A 17799-nucleotide genomic window follows, 5' to 3' on the forward strand; every position below is an offset into this window, starting at 1 on the left:
CGGCATAGGTACCATATTAGTTGAAGTCTTCAAGGGCAAGATGTGTCCGTCTGCCGACGTAGAGGTCAGCGGAGACAGTGGCGCAACCAACAGCTGCCGAACTCTTGAAGATGTGGAGGCGCTGACGCAGTATGTTACTTCATATAGATACTCAATCTGGTATAGGCGCTGGAGTGGGGGAGTGTGATTTTATAGGCCACTATGTTATAGGCGCTAGATAGGCACTAGATCTGGATCTGGTAGAGCTGCCGCTGGATCCAGGAGCTTGGATCTGGAAAGCGCTGGAAGATCGCTGTATCTGGTAGAAACAAGTACGGACAGGCGCTTTGAGTGAGTGAGTGAGGATGGTTTGATAGGCACGCATTACAGGGCTGGATCTGGTAGAAACGCTGGACAGGCGCTGGGAGTGAGTGAGTGATGCAGTGGGAGTTGTAGTGACGCCAAGTGAGTGATACAAGTACTGGATCTGGTAGAAATGCCGGACAGCTCGCGGGAGTGAGTGAGTGGAGTTAGTGAGTACTGGATGGTAGTGAGTGAGTGAGTATGGAGTTGTACCATACAAGCCATACAAGCGCTGGATCTGGTTGAAAACGCCGGACAGGCGTAGAGTGAGCTGGAGTGAGCGAGGCGAGTATGGTGTTATAAAGTGCCATACAAGCGCTGAATCTGGTAGAAGCGCTGGAGGGTGTATGGACAGGCGTTGGAGGGGCGCTGGAGTATGGTTTATAGGCGGATCTGGTACAAACGCTGGACACTGGTAGAAAAGTGCCATACTGGCTGAATCTGGTAAACGAAAGTGCCAAGCTCCTGGTAGAAATACAGGCGCTGGATCAGGTAGATGCATCATACATTCTCTGTTCTCTGGAACAGGTTGGTGTTGCGACGGAGGCGCTAATACCGACTGCAGAATGCAAGGTCGTACTCGATGTGGTAGAAGCACCGTATAGGCGCTGCAGTGATGAACAGCAGAGGCGCTGTTGTACCAGACTGCCCTGCTAACTAGGTCAAGTCAAATGGGAGTCGAAACATCCAGTGACTGCTGAGCGCGCGGCACATGCATCTGAGGCGTCAGGAGTAAGACGTCTGCCAAGGACACGCTGGAAACTGCAACCTGGAGAAAGGAGACGGAGCGCCAGACGCCCTAGAGCTAGAGGACATCAGTGTTGTGGCAAGTATCTGGATGCTTGTCACAGGCGACGTCGGTGTTGGACCTGGCGCTTCAAAAAAAAGGTGTTATATTAAATTAGTAAGCGCAACAAGCACATTACTTGAGTGAAAAAATGGGGAAAACACGGAAAAGTGCAATTCAAACAGTATGAATGAAGGCACTTATGAGATACCCCGGCCTACAAACTATACAGCTTGTGCTGTATAGAAACTGCAACATAGCAGAAACCCCCAGCAAACACACGGTGAAAAACATTACAATAGTAATGGGGAACACACAGTGAAACAATATAACAGTAACGGGGTAGAACAGCATAAATGAGAACGTCTCACAAAATACTGACATAAACTGGAGACGAGAATTAAGGCTTAATAATAATATAAGATGATAGTATAACATATAAGCATGAGCCAAGAACAAGCCACTACAAATACATCGAAGCCACGTGTTCTGAATGGCGAAGTGACCGATAATAGTGATGAAACTACCGTGTTTATCACAAACACCATCACTACAACAGTACTACGAAAAACGAAACAGAAAGGTAATACCTACACTCTCTGAAGAACAAAGGAAAGTACCTGAAAGACAGTTTATTATCAATAAACACAAATTCATAGGATACAAAACAGTCGAGCTGGCAAACCACACGTCTTGCGAGGCGTACGAAAAGCAATAATCTGAGGTGGCTGACATCACCTTCCGGTGATGCGCGCAGACGGATGTTTACCCGAGACCAGGAAGTGATCGCAGTCTACAGTTTTCAACATCAATCGTCTGGCACAGCCACGTTTCGAGTCGTAAGCAATAAGTGCAGGAAGCAAGTAGTGCAGGATTAGTTAAAAATTATCTTACTGAAGAGTGACTACCTTTTGAAAAACAGCTCCTATTTTCTTCCCAAATATATTGGCTAGGGGAGTACTGCTTCGTCCAATAACATGAACAGACTGGGCTTTAGCAACCAAAAACCCAGCGACTTCCATACCTACAGTTAAAACACGTGCTTGGTGAAAAATAAAACATTCAACTGAAGGTCATATAAAACAGAGGTTTCAGGCAAGCGTAAGTAGCGACAACAACATTGCATCATCATGAGAGTAACAAGGACGAGCAGTTCAAGCAGAGACATATTAGTGGGGATTATTAGGGGTTAAAATGTTAAGAGAGGGGATGCTGTACTGAAGAAGCACAGTTCAAGAGCTATACAGAAACTGTCAAGGTGAGCCTTTTAATCTGGACTACAAGGAATATCCAAGTGCCTTTTCAAATAAAATACATTTACATAAGTCAGTGACAGGTTAAGACTCCATTGCCTCCTGAGAAGTTCTGACCTTGCATTGACAAGTGTTGATATATTTGACATTGAACAACACAGGTGTGATTCTATCCTACAAATCATTCATCAAAATATTCGTGTTTGCCAGCACAGTATTATCCAGTGTCTTGAGTGTAAAACGTTCAGCTATCAGCTTCATTGGTTTATGACGTCAAGGTCACGAACTGTCACAGTCAGGGAAACATTCTTGTGGTCAAGCTTTCTGGTGATCACTGGCAAGGTATCCAGCCTCCAAAAGGATTGGCTATGGTTCAAAGTGCAACTTGGTCATTTTATGAACATGATCCCAAAAAACTGGTTATGTCTCCTTCGTCACAGGTTACAGGCTTATGGTTTGTCACTCAAGTCGTCGTGATGTGGGACGACTGACTGACTGACTGACTCACTGAGTGTGGATTTACGCCGCTTTTAGCAATATTCCAGCAATATCATGGAGGGGGACACCAGAAATGGGCTTCACAAAGTGTATCCATGTGGGGAATTGAACACGGGACTTCGGCAAGACGAGCGAACGCTTTAACCACTAGGCTACTCCACCGCCCATCGATGTGGGATGAAAGTTTTAAACATTGGAAACTGGAAACCAACAATCAAGTGTATTGTGTTTTAAAACCTCCAAGACCACAGGTTCCTAGCATGCCTAAGGGACACAACTCTGCAAAGTTGACCTGTGTACATGTCCAATCTGGGATTCAAACCCATGATTATAGCTTCCTGGCATGCCTAAGGGACACAACTCTGCAAAGTTGACCTGTGTACATGTCCAATCTGGGATTCAAACCCATGATTATAGCTTCCTGGCATGCCTAAGGGGCACAACTCTGCAAAGATGACAATACCATCCATACAATCACAAAGCAGATACCATCACTAAATGTTAAATGCTGTTAAAAACATCAGGCATGTAACAACAGGCGAGAAACAATAACACAAAACAACAGACTTAAAAAACAAGCTGGCTTAAAAAAGGCACAATAGACGTCAATACATGGCAATACATGGCAATACAAGGCAATATAGAGCAATACAAGGCAATATAGAGCAATACAAGGCAATACAATACAAGGCATTCCAAAGCAACAGGCTTGAAGCAACAGAATACAAAACGCAGCAGACTGACAGCAAACTCAGGGACATTGACAAAGAAATAATCCCTGGAAGTGTTAATGGGAAGGGCAGGGTTAACAGGAATGGTATATCTAGCAGGACGTGTGCAAACCCTGACTCTACCTTCTGTAATACAGCCCCTACTCTGTCCCCTAACGTCAGCTGGAAGGGCACCTTAATCAGATCTACAACCGACACACTCTCCGCTTTCTCCGCTAGACAGGAAGCTACCTCCATCCCTGAAGAGTCAACAGTGAGTGAGTGAGTGAATTTATGAAATTCTTCCTCCCTCCATGTAAAACATATCAGTCAAAGTGCATTAGTATTGAGAGTTATTTTATACCAATCAGCAGTGATCTAGGGTGATCACTAGTGTTGGGAAATTTGATAAAATCTCATAATTGATGATTGGTTATTACAACCGATCAATCATCGAAAATAATTGGTCAGCGTCATTTATCAATTTTTTCTGGTTATGTTTGTTACTGCACAAAGAAAAAACATGTAGTTCTTATGAGTCTTTTTGCAAATTCCACAAAATGCATGTGCAAATTTAACATCTTTAAAGGATGACTAGTATGTTAGGAACATAAATTTCCTGGAGTCTTTAAGATAAATTCAATCCTGACTTGGAACGAGCTTGTAATGTTTATGAAATATAACAGACAAAACCAACCTTGTGAAAAATATTGTTAATGCAATAATGTTCCAGAAATGTTTGTGTTCGATTATGAGAAAACATGATCGATTGCTTGGTCGTTTAGTCATTGCGACCAATCTTCGATTATTTCAATTAATCGGACCACCACTAGTTATCACATCAGGGTAAATAGTTGTATCTGGGTCAGTGAAACAGAGACTGATAGCATGAGCATAACCACAGTCATCAGTGTACCAGGCAGATCATACCTTTCTTATTTTATATTATTTTATTTTTACAAGCATAGGTGCTGGGGTCTTTTTCTACTTCTGGAATGTCCACAATGGACAAAGTGCATGAAAAAGAATCTTGGGATATGAAACATATTGTAGTGATGATCAAGGACCTTTAACATCAACAGCAAAACTTGGCTAAGAACATTTGTAAAACAAAGGAAAATATATATTCTGAATAAAAACACAATATTCCATCCAACATCACCCTACTCTATATATGGCTTTCCAGTCAACAATACATTTTGTTATCCAACCTTCCACACACAACATCAAGTGGATTCTCCCTTCCACGCCTGCACCTGCACGCACCTGCACACACCTGCACACACGAAGCACATGCACTAGCATTCAGACAGACATACAACTGCAAACACCACCACCACACACTCAAACACACACATCCACATAACAGTTACACCATCTGACAATTATCATGAAAATATGAAAGCCTCTGAAATACAGGTAGACATTCAATCATTCGACTCCCTCCCCAACTCTCACCCTCCCCCCAACTCTCACCCTCCCCCAACTCTCACCCTAGGAATATCACTGTCACAGCAGACATCTTGCCATCTCCTCAACTTATGATGCTACCTGCAGATGACTATAGACAAAGCAATAGGATAGTATATGAGTTTACTTGTGTAAAGCTAACACTGTCACCCAGATAGACAGAAATGACAGAACTTAATGAAAATGTTCCAGAATGAATGGTTAGTAGATTCTGCGCTACAAGTATAACTGGTTCCAGGATTCAGGTCAGCTTCTGTAGGAAACTGTAATTAGTAAAGCCAGAAAATTGCAGAAAAAGTCACAAATGTTAGTTGAAATAACTCTCCTTGTTCTCAGGTAAATACAAATCTGCAAAAACATTCACATTACATACAATGAATTAGTGAGTTCTGTTTTACGCCGCTTTAAGCAATATTCCAGCACTATCATGCGGGGGACGCCAGAAATGGGCTTCACACATTGTGCCCATGTGGGGAATCGAACCCAGGTCTTCGGTGTGACGAGTAAACGCTTTAATCACTAGGCTACAGCACTGCCCCCATTACACATAAAATGTTTCAATTTTAATACAAGGCAGTGAAAGTGAGAGTGGTTAACTCCACTTTGTACGGTATTCCAGTTACATCACAGTGTGTCTGCTTGACATGGGAGGAACGCCCAAAGTGATCAAGCTCGCAAATGTTTTGAAACATACAAAAGCAGAATTTGAACCCACTGTCATGGTTTTTGTATGACTTGCAATAACTACTTGTAACATATCGTATGTCTTGCAATACAGGGCTTGTTATCGATGTATTGCATCATGAGCCTCATAGTACAGTACAGTGTTGCCATATTGTTATATGGCTAAAACCATGTAAACAACATCAACAGCTATAATGTATTTAAACGTTATTGAAATCTGAAATGCCTTGCTTAAGAGAGAATCAATAAAATATCAAGGCTTTAACTAATAAGTGAGTGAAAGTGTATGGTTTTACTCCACTTTTAGCAATATTCCAGCAACATCATGGTGGGGGACACCATAAATGGGCTTCACACATGGTACCCATGTGGGGAATCGAACCCAGGTCTTCGGCGTGACAATCGTAACCACTAGACTACCCCACCACCCATATAACTAATATAGTTGAAAAATGTTTGAGTACTAACCAATGAAGGACGACCCTATGATGACGACATTCTTGCCTTGTGCAGCACTGGCAATATAGTTCGCATCTTCTGGTGAGCGGAGCTGACACACGTTCTGAAGGTCTAGGCCAGGTATTGGCAATGTTCGGGGTCTGAATACGAAGTGTTTAATTATAAGAACATTATGGCAGATATTTACCCAAATGACAGAAGATAACCATTTCATCAAATCCGATGACATTTAGGTGTGGCTTCATCTTCATCCTTCATCCTTCATCCCATCTTGCAACATCTTCATCATGGTTGTTTTGTTGTTCATTAGCCACTTCATCACCACTGATCATTTAAACCTTTATTGAAACCTTCATTAAATTCTTGAGTAGGATATACACAGCAAAACATGTGTTATTAACAACAGGCAAAGCTAACAGCATCAATCACTGGATCGTCTGATCCAGGTGACTGTGAAATGTATAACATCACTGATTTAACAACAAACCAAAAATTTACTTTCAAAGTTTTGATGACACACAGAGTCCATCACTTTCGTACGTCTATACTCAACTCACTTTCCTCCCGTTGCGATAAGCAGTTTATCAAACTTGAGTGAACCACCATCACTGAACTTCACAGATTTGCCGCTGCCGTCTACACTGACAACCTGATAAAAAACAGTTTCAGAACAGCATGGTTTCAGCATGACAGAAATCAGGTTCAATCTTTACACTGGGGCCAGACAGGAGCGTGTTCAGTGTGGAGTAGGCACTCAATGGCCAGTGGATTCATGTCAGCTATTATAGCTCTACAAGGAGAACTGTGGTACCTTAGACTACTGACATGAGCCACCATTATTCCAACATATCTTAACAAATAGTATCCTCTAAGAAACAATGATTCTAAAAATCTCTTTTCCAAGAACATGTACAGAGACAAGATTGATGTTCTGAATATTTTCTAAGAAATATACAACTGTGGACATATGTTGTTAAAGGGTTCTTTTCAGTTTGTGATTTAAATAAAACACTTCCCTTGCGGTTTTATGAGATTCAAATCCATGGATAAGATCGTGTGGTGCTTTTAGATTACACATATAAAAGGGGGAGGACTAACTGATTGTTGGGGTGTGGTCATCTCCACTTTGAAGCTACATTCATCGCTTACCGCCTTCATCCCAACCTTCAGTCTCTGATGTACCTACCTCCTTCTCCGTTTGTATCTCTATGTCATGTGACTGGTAGAAGTCAGCATGTCGCAGCGCAATTTCCTCGGGTTTGATGCTCATCGCCTGCAAATATTAGTGAGTGAGTGAGTGAGTTGGGTATAAACCACACTTTGAACCACATGCCAGACATATCACTTCGTGTCAGCTTGATATGGGGTGAGTGAGTTTATTTTTACACTGAACTCAGCAATATTCCAGCTATATGGCGGCAGTCTGTAAATAATCAAGTCTGGACCAGACAATCCAGTGATCAACAGCATGAGCGTCGATATAAGCAATTGGGATACGATGATGTGTCAACCAAGTCAGCGAGCTCTTAAGCATGGGTTACTGCAGCAACGAAACAGTGATAACAGTGGGACAATTATATTCAGATCACACCACCACTAAAGATGCACACACGTACTGACAACTACATCACCAGCTATTGCACAGATTTAACTACTCCTGACTATGCCCTCATGGAAATATGACATTTTACTTGTCACAAAATGACAGACGTATCATATTTCACAAAACATACAACATATCCTGATATCCAGGTCACACCTGCCCCCAACATACATATGCGCTCTGACAACTGTATCACCATCTGTTACAGATTTAATCATTTCTAGTAATATCACATATAAATTCAGAATATTTATGAACAGCTCTGTGTGTTATTTTCAATCAAAAGCTTGAAAAACTATATAACGAACTCCAAGGGACCAAGAAATTTAGTTCGCTATATCCGTTGTTCGTTATTCACATTTGACCGCCATCTTGGATTGTAGAGATGTAGACATTCACAGACATTACCTATATCATGTTGATAAATATGAAGTTTATTTTAATAATAAAATTGAAATAATACAACTACAACTTAAATAAATTTATTTTATTTTTAATGAAAATGCAAGCTTACATTTATAGTGTCCAGATAAACCACGAAGAAGCAAAAACTGTAGCTTATTTTTTCCATTTGTGACATGTCCTAACATGCCCGCCTTTTCTTTTATATTTTCATTTTATGTAATCAGGCTTTCCGCTCGTTAACTATTTCTAATGAATAACAAGAATCGCTGGTATCGGTGGCAGTTTGTGTGTGGGCTTAAGGATCGTGATTGGTCAAAATCAGACAATGAACACTGCAATCAACATCAGTTGATTCGCCATCAACATTATGTAACACATGAGTTCCCTCTTGGGGGTAGTAAATCAGTCACTGTGCATTCGCGTAGTGGGAAGGGCGTGAATCATATCCATGTATATTTCTAACAAGAGCAGTGGCAGTTTGTGTGTGGGCTTCTTATCTGTTATCTCAACTAATTCAGCAATACTCCAGGTATATGGCTGCAGTCTGTAAACAGTGGAGTCTGGACCACAGTGACTGACAGCATCGATCTACGTATCTTGGATACGATGACATGCTTCACTTGGCCAGAGTAACCACCCAATCGATTGCCGCCTCTCACGACAATGGGGTGTATCTGAAGTCCAGTTCTACCATAAATCTTCACAGAGGTCTCATGGAGACAGTGAATGTAACATGTTATATTGGTGATAACACTTTCTCAGTAATGGAGATTGTAAAATTTTGGAGGGGAAGAATGCCATCCAGGATTTAAACCCACACTCTCAGAAGGCTCTAATCACCAGCACACAAGCCAATGACATAACCCACTCAGCAAGTGAATCTTAAATACAACATGTCACAGTTCACCACTTTCTAAAATGTATTGTACATTTAACGAGAGTAAATATTGATTAATGTACAGTGATTAAAAGGTGAGGTGAGGTCAAATTGGGTTTTACGTTGCGCTGGAGAATATTTTGCTCATATGACAACGTGTATGCGTGTGTATGTGTAGGTGCGGCTGCTTGTAATAGCCCAGACTTAAGCTGGTTTTATATATAGTGCTATCCCACTGAGATACCATGCCGCAGTGAAGCATGAATACCCCACTCAGACACATTATATTGACTCCAAGCGACCAGTCCTTCTAGTACCCATTAATGCGAAGGCCAGGCAGGGACCAACAAGTGCCATATTTTAACATCTTTTGGAATGACGCGGTCGGGGATCGAACCCGCGACCTTCCACTCCCCGGGTGGACGCTCTAACCACTACACCACGGAGGCGGTCAGTGATTAAAAGTATAATTCTGCATAGAATGTTGTATGAGGTCACATGACTACTAATTTGTCATATCATTATTGTCATCATATCATTATTGTCATCATATCATTATTGTCATATGTGCATCGGTCTGATTGCAGCGTCATAAATGCATCCTCAGATGTGCATCATCAAACATGTAGCTCACCTTGCTCAACTTTGGTCTGTCATACGGCAAATGTTTCTCTCTTGTTACTATGACAACCTTGCCAGTGAAACCTTCCTGTCGCAATGTCTCTGCACATTCGACTGTGGCCGGTCCTGTAAGAACGGAATGTCATACACTGAAGGAAGGGTGTTGTGAGATGTGGCTTCATGTCTCATTCAAGATTATAGCATCTACACTGTCATATGTGTTGACCACTCCTTTAATGCCATACACCAGGCAGAGCAACAACAATACCATCTGGAATTTATCTTGAACTGATCGGAGGAAAATCAAGCTGTCTGCGCTAAGACGATATTCGACCTCAGTAGCAACAGAAATACACGGTGATATGACGGTACGAATTAGCGACCAGTTATCTTGCGACCAGTTATATCATTATTTTAAAGGTCTCACAAGTATCAAAAGCCAACACCTGGTGCTTTGCACAGACAGCTTGACTTGTACTTCCGTAGTATTTCACCCATTGACACATCACACAAAGCAATGAATGCTACGAGAGTTAAAATCAAGCTAAAACATCATAGTGACATCTTGGATGATAGGCGCTTTCCCAGCCAGGTGTTGGCATTATAACTGGTACACAGCGATAACTGGTCGCTAGCCCATACATATTTAGAAGATAAAGCTACTCTGTTTTCAATTTTGCGGTCATTTATCGTTGATTTAAAACCGCAAAATGTTATTTAAAAACCGAGAGCGTTTATACTGTGAGCAAGTCCAATTATTTTATTTTTCTCAAGCGAATTATTAATCTCCCCTACTGTATGACAATCGATTTGCCCCAATTCAAGCTGTGAACTCTCGAAGTTTAGTCACTGCTAACTGTATTCATGGGAGTAATTGTTGATAACCCCGATACTCATAAAAGACCAGATATGCCATCTATTATGTGGGAAACATAGACAGTGGAAGGACTGGCATTACGAACTAGACGAAAGTGGACAGGTTAGGACATGTGGGCCAATACGTCTTGTCGACGTCATGACCGGCTAGACCTAGACCCGGTTTGAAGCATGGCAGAATACTGCCGCTTTTGCGCTGCTGACGAATTTTCCTGCTTCAAAATTTCTTCAATGGGATTAGGCTCAAGACATTCTACTTCAAACCATTCACTTTTTACTTCAAAAACATCAAAGATGTTGCCGAGGTAGAAATCACCAATGTCCGACATGTTTCTTTACAAACAAAGGGCCATTGAGTTCATTGCATTCATACGCAGTCAATCGGTCAGTTTAATTAGCGGTCCTTAAACTGCTATTTAAGTACAGTTTTGATGAGCTCTCAGCCAATGAGAATCGAGTATCACACAATGTCATGCTAGAATCCCAATTTGAATTCAAAATTTCCCAATGCATGTACCTGTTATCAGCAATATTCCAGCAATACAGCCGCAGGGGACACCAGAAATGGGCTTCACACAGTGCACCCATGTGGGGAATCGTACCTAAGTCTTGGCGTGAAGAGCAAATGTTGAAGTTATCTCCACAAGTTGATGCAAGGACTCACCTCCACCCACTAGGACAAATGTCTGGCTGTTGTCTCCGGAGCACTTCACCATGGACTTTACACGGAACCTCTTCTTCACAGTCTCCTCCTCCGCCTTCATGTACACCTTACTGTCTCGCACAGACACCTGCCATATTGTAACATGCGAAATGTTTAATACAGTAATAATGTCTCAAGAACAATTTTCCCTTTATTACCAGGCTCAAGGCAAAGGACTCTAACAAAATCAATATTTCAGCGTATCTATCCAAATATGTAATTTTTTAAGTAAAATTGATATTTTTATTCTTATCCTGACTCGTGATCTTCTGCATATCTCCCTTTCCTTTTCGAATGGTAGTGGAACACTTGAATCCCTTGAAGCTCCCGAAGCGGAAGTAAAAATACACTCACCCACGAGTTACCTCCCTTTTGCCCTTTTCCTGCGCAAACAGTCATGTGACCAGCATTACTTGTCACTCTCTCCTGAATTTCTGCCCATGCACTTGGATCTGCTGTGCCATCTGAAGTGTCTTCAGCGGGGAGGTTGGGAGGGCTTATATGTCATGAGTCAGGATAAGTATAAAAATATCAATTTTACTTTAAAAATTACATATTTTTACTTATCCTGACTCATGATCTTTTGCTTATAGAATCCGACGAATTGCTGCTGGGTCAAGCCACTTCATCAGCTGTCCCTAGATACGTCCTGTATCCCCCCCCCCACCCCCCCATGGGAACTGCGAAACGGCATTTCCGTGATCCTAGTCTTCTTCCAGCTTCGGGGGACCACTTTCTTGTCTTACTTCAATCTCAGACAAGTAGAGTCATGTTGATTCATGTGGCTATAGAAAAACTAGTATCTTCTTATTACTAGACATCTCATAACAACCCATAGATTATGATAAGATCTTTATCATAAATGAGCTGCGACCCCTTCACGTACAGGTAAGATCTTTACCCGTACAGGATCTTTAATCACTCATGCTAGCCTGTGATACAGTCCGTTTGGCTCAAAAGCGGACAAATGAATTGCAATGTAACTCGAAAACTAATAAACATAACATACTCAATGAAACGCTGATCATAATCAAAACATCATACCCACTCTGTGAGGTTTTTGCAGAATTTTTGTCCTAAAAATAATAAAGTTGTTTAACAAACTATCATTAAAATATTGACACAGTTCACCTGTTTGTTACGAGGGAGGAGTGCAGAAAAAGGGACAGCCAGGTGTTCAAGAAGCACGTTCACAGACAAAGTTATTTATTCATTAACCTGTGCTGTGCCGTCTCTATCCATTCTCGAACACCTGGCTGTCCCTTTCTCTGCACTCCTCACTCTGACTTCATAAGGTTCACCAGCCATCCTAGTTGAGTGAGCAGCTTGATTGTGAAGTTCAGCTGTAGTCTGAGTATACTGGCATCTTTTTTAACCTGAATTCCGTCGTCCAAGTAGAAGGCATTGCGTAGACCTCGATGATGTAGATATGCGACTATAGGCTTGGTTACTCGTGTGAATAGCCACGGAGCCAAAGATATTCCAAATGGTAGGACGTTCCATTGGAAGTGCTGCCCTCTGAATAGGAATTGTAGATACTTTCTTGATTCCCGATGTATGGGGATGTGTAGGTACGCATCCTGCAGGTCTATGCTGGCCATGTAATCTGCTGGACGGACGAGTAGTCTGAGTTGAGGGAGGTGGATCATTCTGAACCTGTCTGGTTTCAGTAGATAGTCTTTGTTGAATTTGTGCATGTTGTAAATCAATCTGAACTTCTCCTTGGAGTTCTTCTTGGGTACTAGAAAAATTGGGGAGTAGAAGCCTGGCTTGAAATGATGCCGATTATCTCTACCGCCTCCTTCATAAGTAGTGAGTTGATGGCTTCTTGTACTTTGTCTGCCTGCTCCTCTGCATAGTCGAAGACCATCGGGCTGAGGGTTAGCGGAGGTGTGGCCTTGAGTTGTACTCTGTATCCTTCTCGTAGTACTTGGGAGACATAGTCGTCCTCTAGTATTCCCCAATTTTTCCAGTACCTTTGTAGACGTCCACCCACTGTCGATGGTTTTACAGGAACGGCTGGGGGTGGAAAACTCCGGTCGTTCCGAACCCTGATATCAACGTCTAGTTCCTCTGGATCCTCTGGGAGTGCGGCCCATCCCTGAGTTTCCTCTGTAATTTCCGTATGGGCGACGAAAAGATCCTTTGCTGCCTCTGAAGTTGGAGTATTTCTTCTCCTTTGCCTTCTGTATGCTGGAATATTTGGACTTCCTGTTATACTTTTGCGAAGTATGACAGATGACGTTGGCCAGAGTATCTATGGATTTTATCATCATAACCTCTCTAGAATCGTGCGTAGCTTCCTTAGCTGCATCGTCTATTTGTCCTCCAAAGATAGCAGGCGCCTCCCAAGGAGCTCTCAGCAGCGGTTGGGTGAATCTGTCACTCCATGAACAGGATGTAAGTAGACCTTGTCTGCGTAGTAAAGTGAGACCTGTAGATATTGATGCAAGATGGTCCGACAAAAAATATTGGTCCTTCTTCTGAGTTATGAGCGCCGAATATATCATTCTATCTTCTTCCGAACTTGGGTTCTGGAATTTATTGATCAATGCTTCATTGATAGCTCTGGACCTGGCCAACCCGAAGAAGGATCTCCTTGTAGCAGTATCAAGTTGAGATAACTTTTTATCTTCTACTTTATACATCTTGTTCCGGGAGTCGTTGACTAACTTGATGTTATCATCCAAATCAGGCGCCTTTGTAAATGGATCCATATGATTAAAGGGGAATCTCTTCACATTAAATGATGGCAGATGCTGACTCTGGTACTTGAATGCTTTCGCGAAAGCTGTGCGTAGGTTGGAGGGTACCTTGGATGTAAGTTCAATCGAAGGGATAGTGACGGAGTCAAAGTCGTCGTTACGCATCATATAAGTGTAGACTTCATCTTTATCCTTAGAAGGAGACTCCAAGTTCAACCCGTTGGCAATCCAAGCTGTAACCTCTGCGTCTGGGAAGACGAAGTCTGCTTGCTCATCCAGTATCGCCTCATTATTAGAGCTAGGCCTCCGTGTATCATCCATCTGCGAACCTGTATCCCTTCTCGAACCTTCATCATCCTTTTGCGAACCTCTGTCCCTACGCGAACGTCTGTCTTGAGAGTCCTCTCTTCGCGAACCTCTATCTGTAGATTCATCTCTTCGCGAACCTCTGTGATGTGAGCCTTCTCTTCGCGAACGTCTGTCGCTAGATGTATCCCTTTGCGAACTTCTGTGATGTGAGCCTTCTCTTCACGAGCCTCTGTCTCGTGATGAGTGGCTTCGCAAACGTCTGTGAGAGATATGAGATCTCGATCTAGAGTGGCTAGGTGTAGGAGCTGGATCCTTCGATGTTCTCGAATGTTGAGGGTTCGCAGATGTAGAACGATGAATAGGTATCTCATGTCTTCTATCCTCCTCCAAGATGACAGAGTCGTCCGACTGTGGAGACCTTCGCCAACGTCGTCTTGAGACGTAGTTCTCTGAGGAGTGGGTTCGCGCAGGTCCGTAGGTTTGCGCGCACAGTGTCGGTAGATGAGAGGCTTCGCCAAGCCTTCGCTTCTTCCTCGAACCTGCGTTCCATCATGGTCATCATCTGGTTGGTGAATTGTCTCATAAATTCACCAGGGGTCAAAGTTCTGCGTTGGATGAAGCTGCTGCGGTGTAGAAGAAGCATTCACGAACGCTGATGAGTTCTGTGCCTCGACTTCACTCCGTTGAGAAGTAAGTGGTAGTTCGTCAAACAGCTGTTCAGCTTTGACCGTTGCAGGAGGCGATCTAGTAGTCGTAGAAGTCAATTGAGTCGCTGATCTCGTAGGTACTTCGGGTAGAAGTAATGGGGGATCATCAAAAACGTCTACTTCATGTGGAGGGAAAAATCTCTTCGTTGAAGGATTTCTGATGCATTGACTTACTGGCCCGCGTAGATTTACCCTTCGATCTGGTAACAGATGCTTTCTTCTGCGATGTAGAAGAGGATGACGTCTTTTTCTTAGCTTGAGTCGGAATCAACTGCATTGTAGCCGATCTCTTCTTAGCCCCCGTACCAGCAGACTGCCCCTGCAACGTACTCAACATAGCACCAGTATTATGAATTTCAGCAGTAGCAAGCAACATACGGTTTGCAGGCTGATCTCCTGTTTTATCTGCCATGACTTGAGATGACTTCCTCACCCGATCCATGGCACGTCTATAGATATAAGACAAATATTGATTAAATTGTAGATTTGATAAATCAACACAATAAGTACAGTGCAAGCTGGAAGAACATGGTTTTATGCACGAAGCGCATTGGGGGTGAGGATCAGCCACGGATAACCTGTGCCTGCAAACACTCCAAGATTTCATGAAATGTAAACAAAGTTACATAACGATGAAATTATGACACAAATACAAATAATTTGTACACATTTTTTTACATATAATAGAAAGTAGTTATTGCCAGATCCATACACAGCATAATTTTGAGTAGGACCTAAATAAAAAGATATAATGCCATATGGGACCCCAGTGCTCGCCCAAGCATCCACATGGGCAAAAAGGGAGAGAGTGACAAGTAAGGCTGGTCACATGACTGTTTGCGCGGGAAAGGGCAAAAGGGAGGTGAGTGTATTTTTACGTCCGCTTCGGGAACTTCAAGGGATTCAAGTGTTCCACTACCATTCGCAAGGAAAAGGGAGATAAGCAAAAGATCATGAGTCAGGATAAGAAAAAATCATAAAAATACTGATGCTGTGCTATAACTAACCCCCATTTCAGCTGCCGACACAGGCTGGGGTCTGTGAACTTGTTCTCACCTTGATCAACCCCATGCACTAACATACAGGTTTAACATTTACCTCAAATGTTGGCAGTGAGTTGAGACCCGGGAAGTCTTCGATGTCTCCTGTTTTGATGTTGAAGCAGGCTCCATGCCATGGACAACGCACCTGGCCATTACACAGCACACCTGACAAACAGACCACCAGACATAAACAGCAACCAGATCTGATCCAGTGTCTAGTGATTCGTAAATCTTTCAACTGACTGTGTGTTTTCAGATTTGTACATAGGTTTACCGACAAAGGAGTAAAAATGGTTTACATAGTTTTCTCCAGGTCTCTTTTTCTAGGTGGACCCCTGGAAGTCACTGAGGCTGACATGACGTCACTCTGCTACTTCACAATGCAGCACCATGATATCACTATGCTACTTCACAATGCAGCACCATGACGTCACTCTGCTACATCACAATGCAGCCATGGCATCACTCTGCTACTTCACAATGCAGCGCCATGACGTCACTCTGCTACTTCACAATGCAGCACCATGACGTCATTCTGCTACATCACAATGCAGCACCATGACTTCACTCTGCTACATTACAATCCAGCGCCATGACGTCACTCTGCTACATCACAATACAGCGCCATGACGACACTCTGCTACAACACAATGCAGCACCATGACGTCACTCTGCTACATCACAATGCAGTGCCATGACGTCACTCTGCTACATCACAATGCAGCGCCATGACGTCACTATGCTACTTCACAATGCAGCACCATGACGTCACTATGCTACATCACAATGCAGCGCCATGACGTCACACTGCTACATCACAATGCAGCGCCATGACGTCACTCTGCTACATCACAATGCAGCGTCATGACGTCACTCTGCTACATCACAATGCAGCGCCATGACGTCACTCTGCTACATCACAATGCAGCGCCATGACGTCACTATGCTACATCACAATGCAGCGCCATGACGTCACACTGCTACATCACAATGCAGCGCCATGACGTCACTCTGCTACATCACAATGCAGCGCCATGACGTCACTCTGCTACATCACAATGCAGTGCCATGGCGTCACTCTGCTACATCACAATACAGCACCATGACATCACTCCGCTACATCACAATGCAGCGCCATGACGTCACTCTGCTACATCACAATGCAGCGCCATGACATCACTATGCTACATCACAATGCATCACCATGACATCACTCCGCTACATCACAATGCAGCGCCATGACGTCACTCTGCTACATCACAATACAGCACCATGACATCACTCCGCTACATCACAATGCAGCGCCATGACGTCACTCTGCTACATCACAATGCAGCGCCATGACATCACTATGCTACATCACAATGCATCACCTCATGACATCTCACTCTGCTACATCACAATGCAGTGCCAAGACGTCACTCTGCTACATCACAATGCTGCACCATGACGTCACTCTGCTACAACACAATGCAGCACCATGACGTCACTCTGCTACTTCACAATGCAGTGCCATGACGTCACTATGCTACATCACAATGCAGAGCCATGACGTCACTCTGCTACATCACAATGCAGCACCATGACGTCACTCTGCTACATCACAATGCAGCGCCATGACATCACTATCCTACATCACAATACAGTGCAATGACGTCACACTGCTACATCACAATGCAGCACCATGACGTCACTCTGCTACATCACAATGCAGCACCATGACGTCACTCTGCTACTTCACAATGCA

The 17799-nt window shown here is 43.1% G+C and overlaps 1 protein-coding gene across 5 annotated transcripts in view; it reads right to left on the reverse strand.

Moving 5' to 3' along the window:
• Positions 1–17799, reverse strand: part of LOC124263474 (apoptosis-inducing factor 3-like) — a 48137-nt gene that overhangs the window by 9845 nt on the left and 20493 nt on the right. For 4 of the 5 annotated variants that reach the window (XM_046698123.1, XM_046698126.1, XM_046698125.1 and 1 more), the window contains 7 exons: positions 16108–16217; positions 11250–11376; positions 9723–9835; positions 7390–7476; positions 6761–6852; positions 6213–6343; positions 3735–3850 (listed from right to left, as the gene is read on the reverse strand). In XM_046698123.1, the coding sequence (XP_046554079.1) occupies positions 3735–3850; positions 6213–6343; positions 6761–6852; positions 7390–7476; positions 9723–9835; positions 11250–11376; positions 16108–16217 (776 nt within the window). Of the gene's footprint in view, positions 1–2037; positions 2154–3734; positions 3851–6212; positions 6344–6760; positions 6853–7389; positions 7477–9722; positions 9836–11249; positions 11377–16107; positions 16218–17799 lie in introns of all 5 variants that reach the window. The other variant, XM_046698124.1, reaches the window with a different exon arrangement.

The sequence above is a fragment of the Haliotis rubra genome, unplaced genomic scaffold (genome assembly GCF_003918875.1).
Source record: "Haliotis rubra isolate DU_JTF1 unplaced genomic scaffold, ASM391887v1 Scf885, whole genome shotgun sequence".
Taxonomy (NCBI): domain Eukaryota; kingdom Metazoa; phylum Mollusca; class Gastropoda; order Lepetellida; family Haliotidae; genus Haliotis; species Haliotis rubra.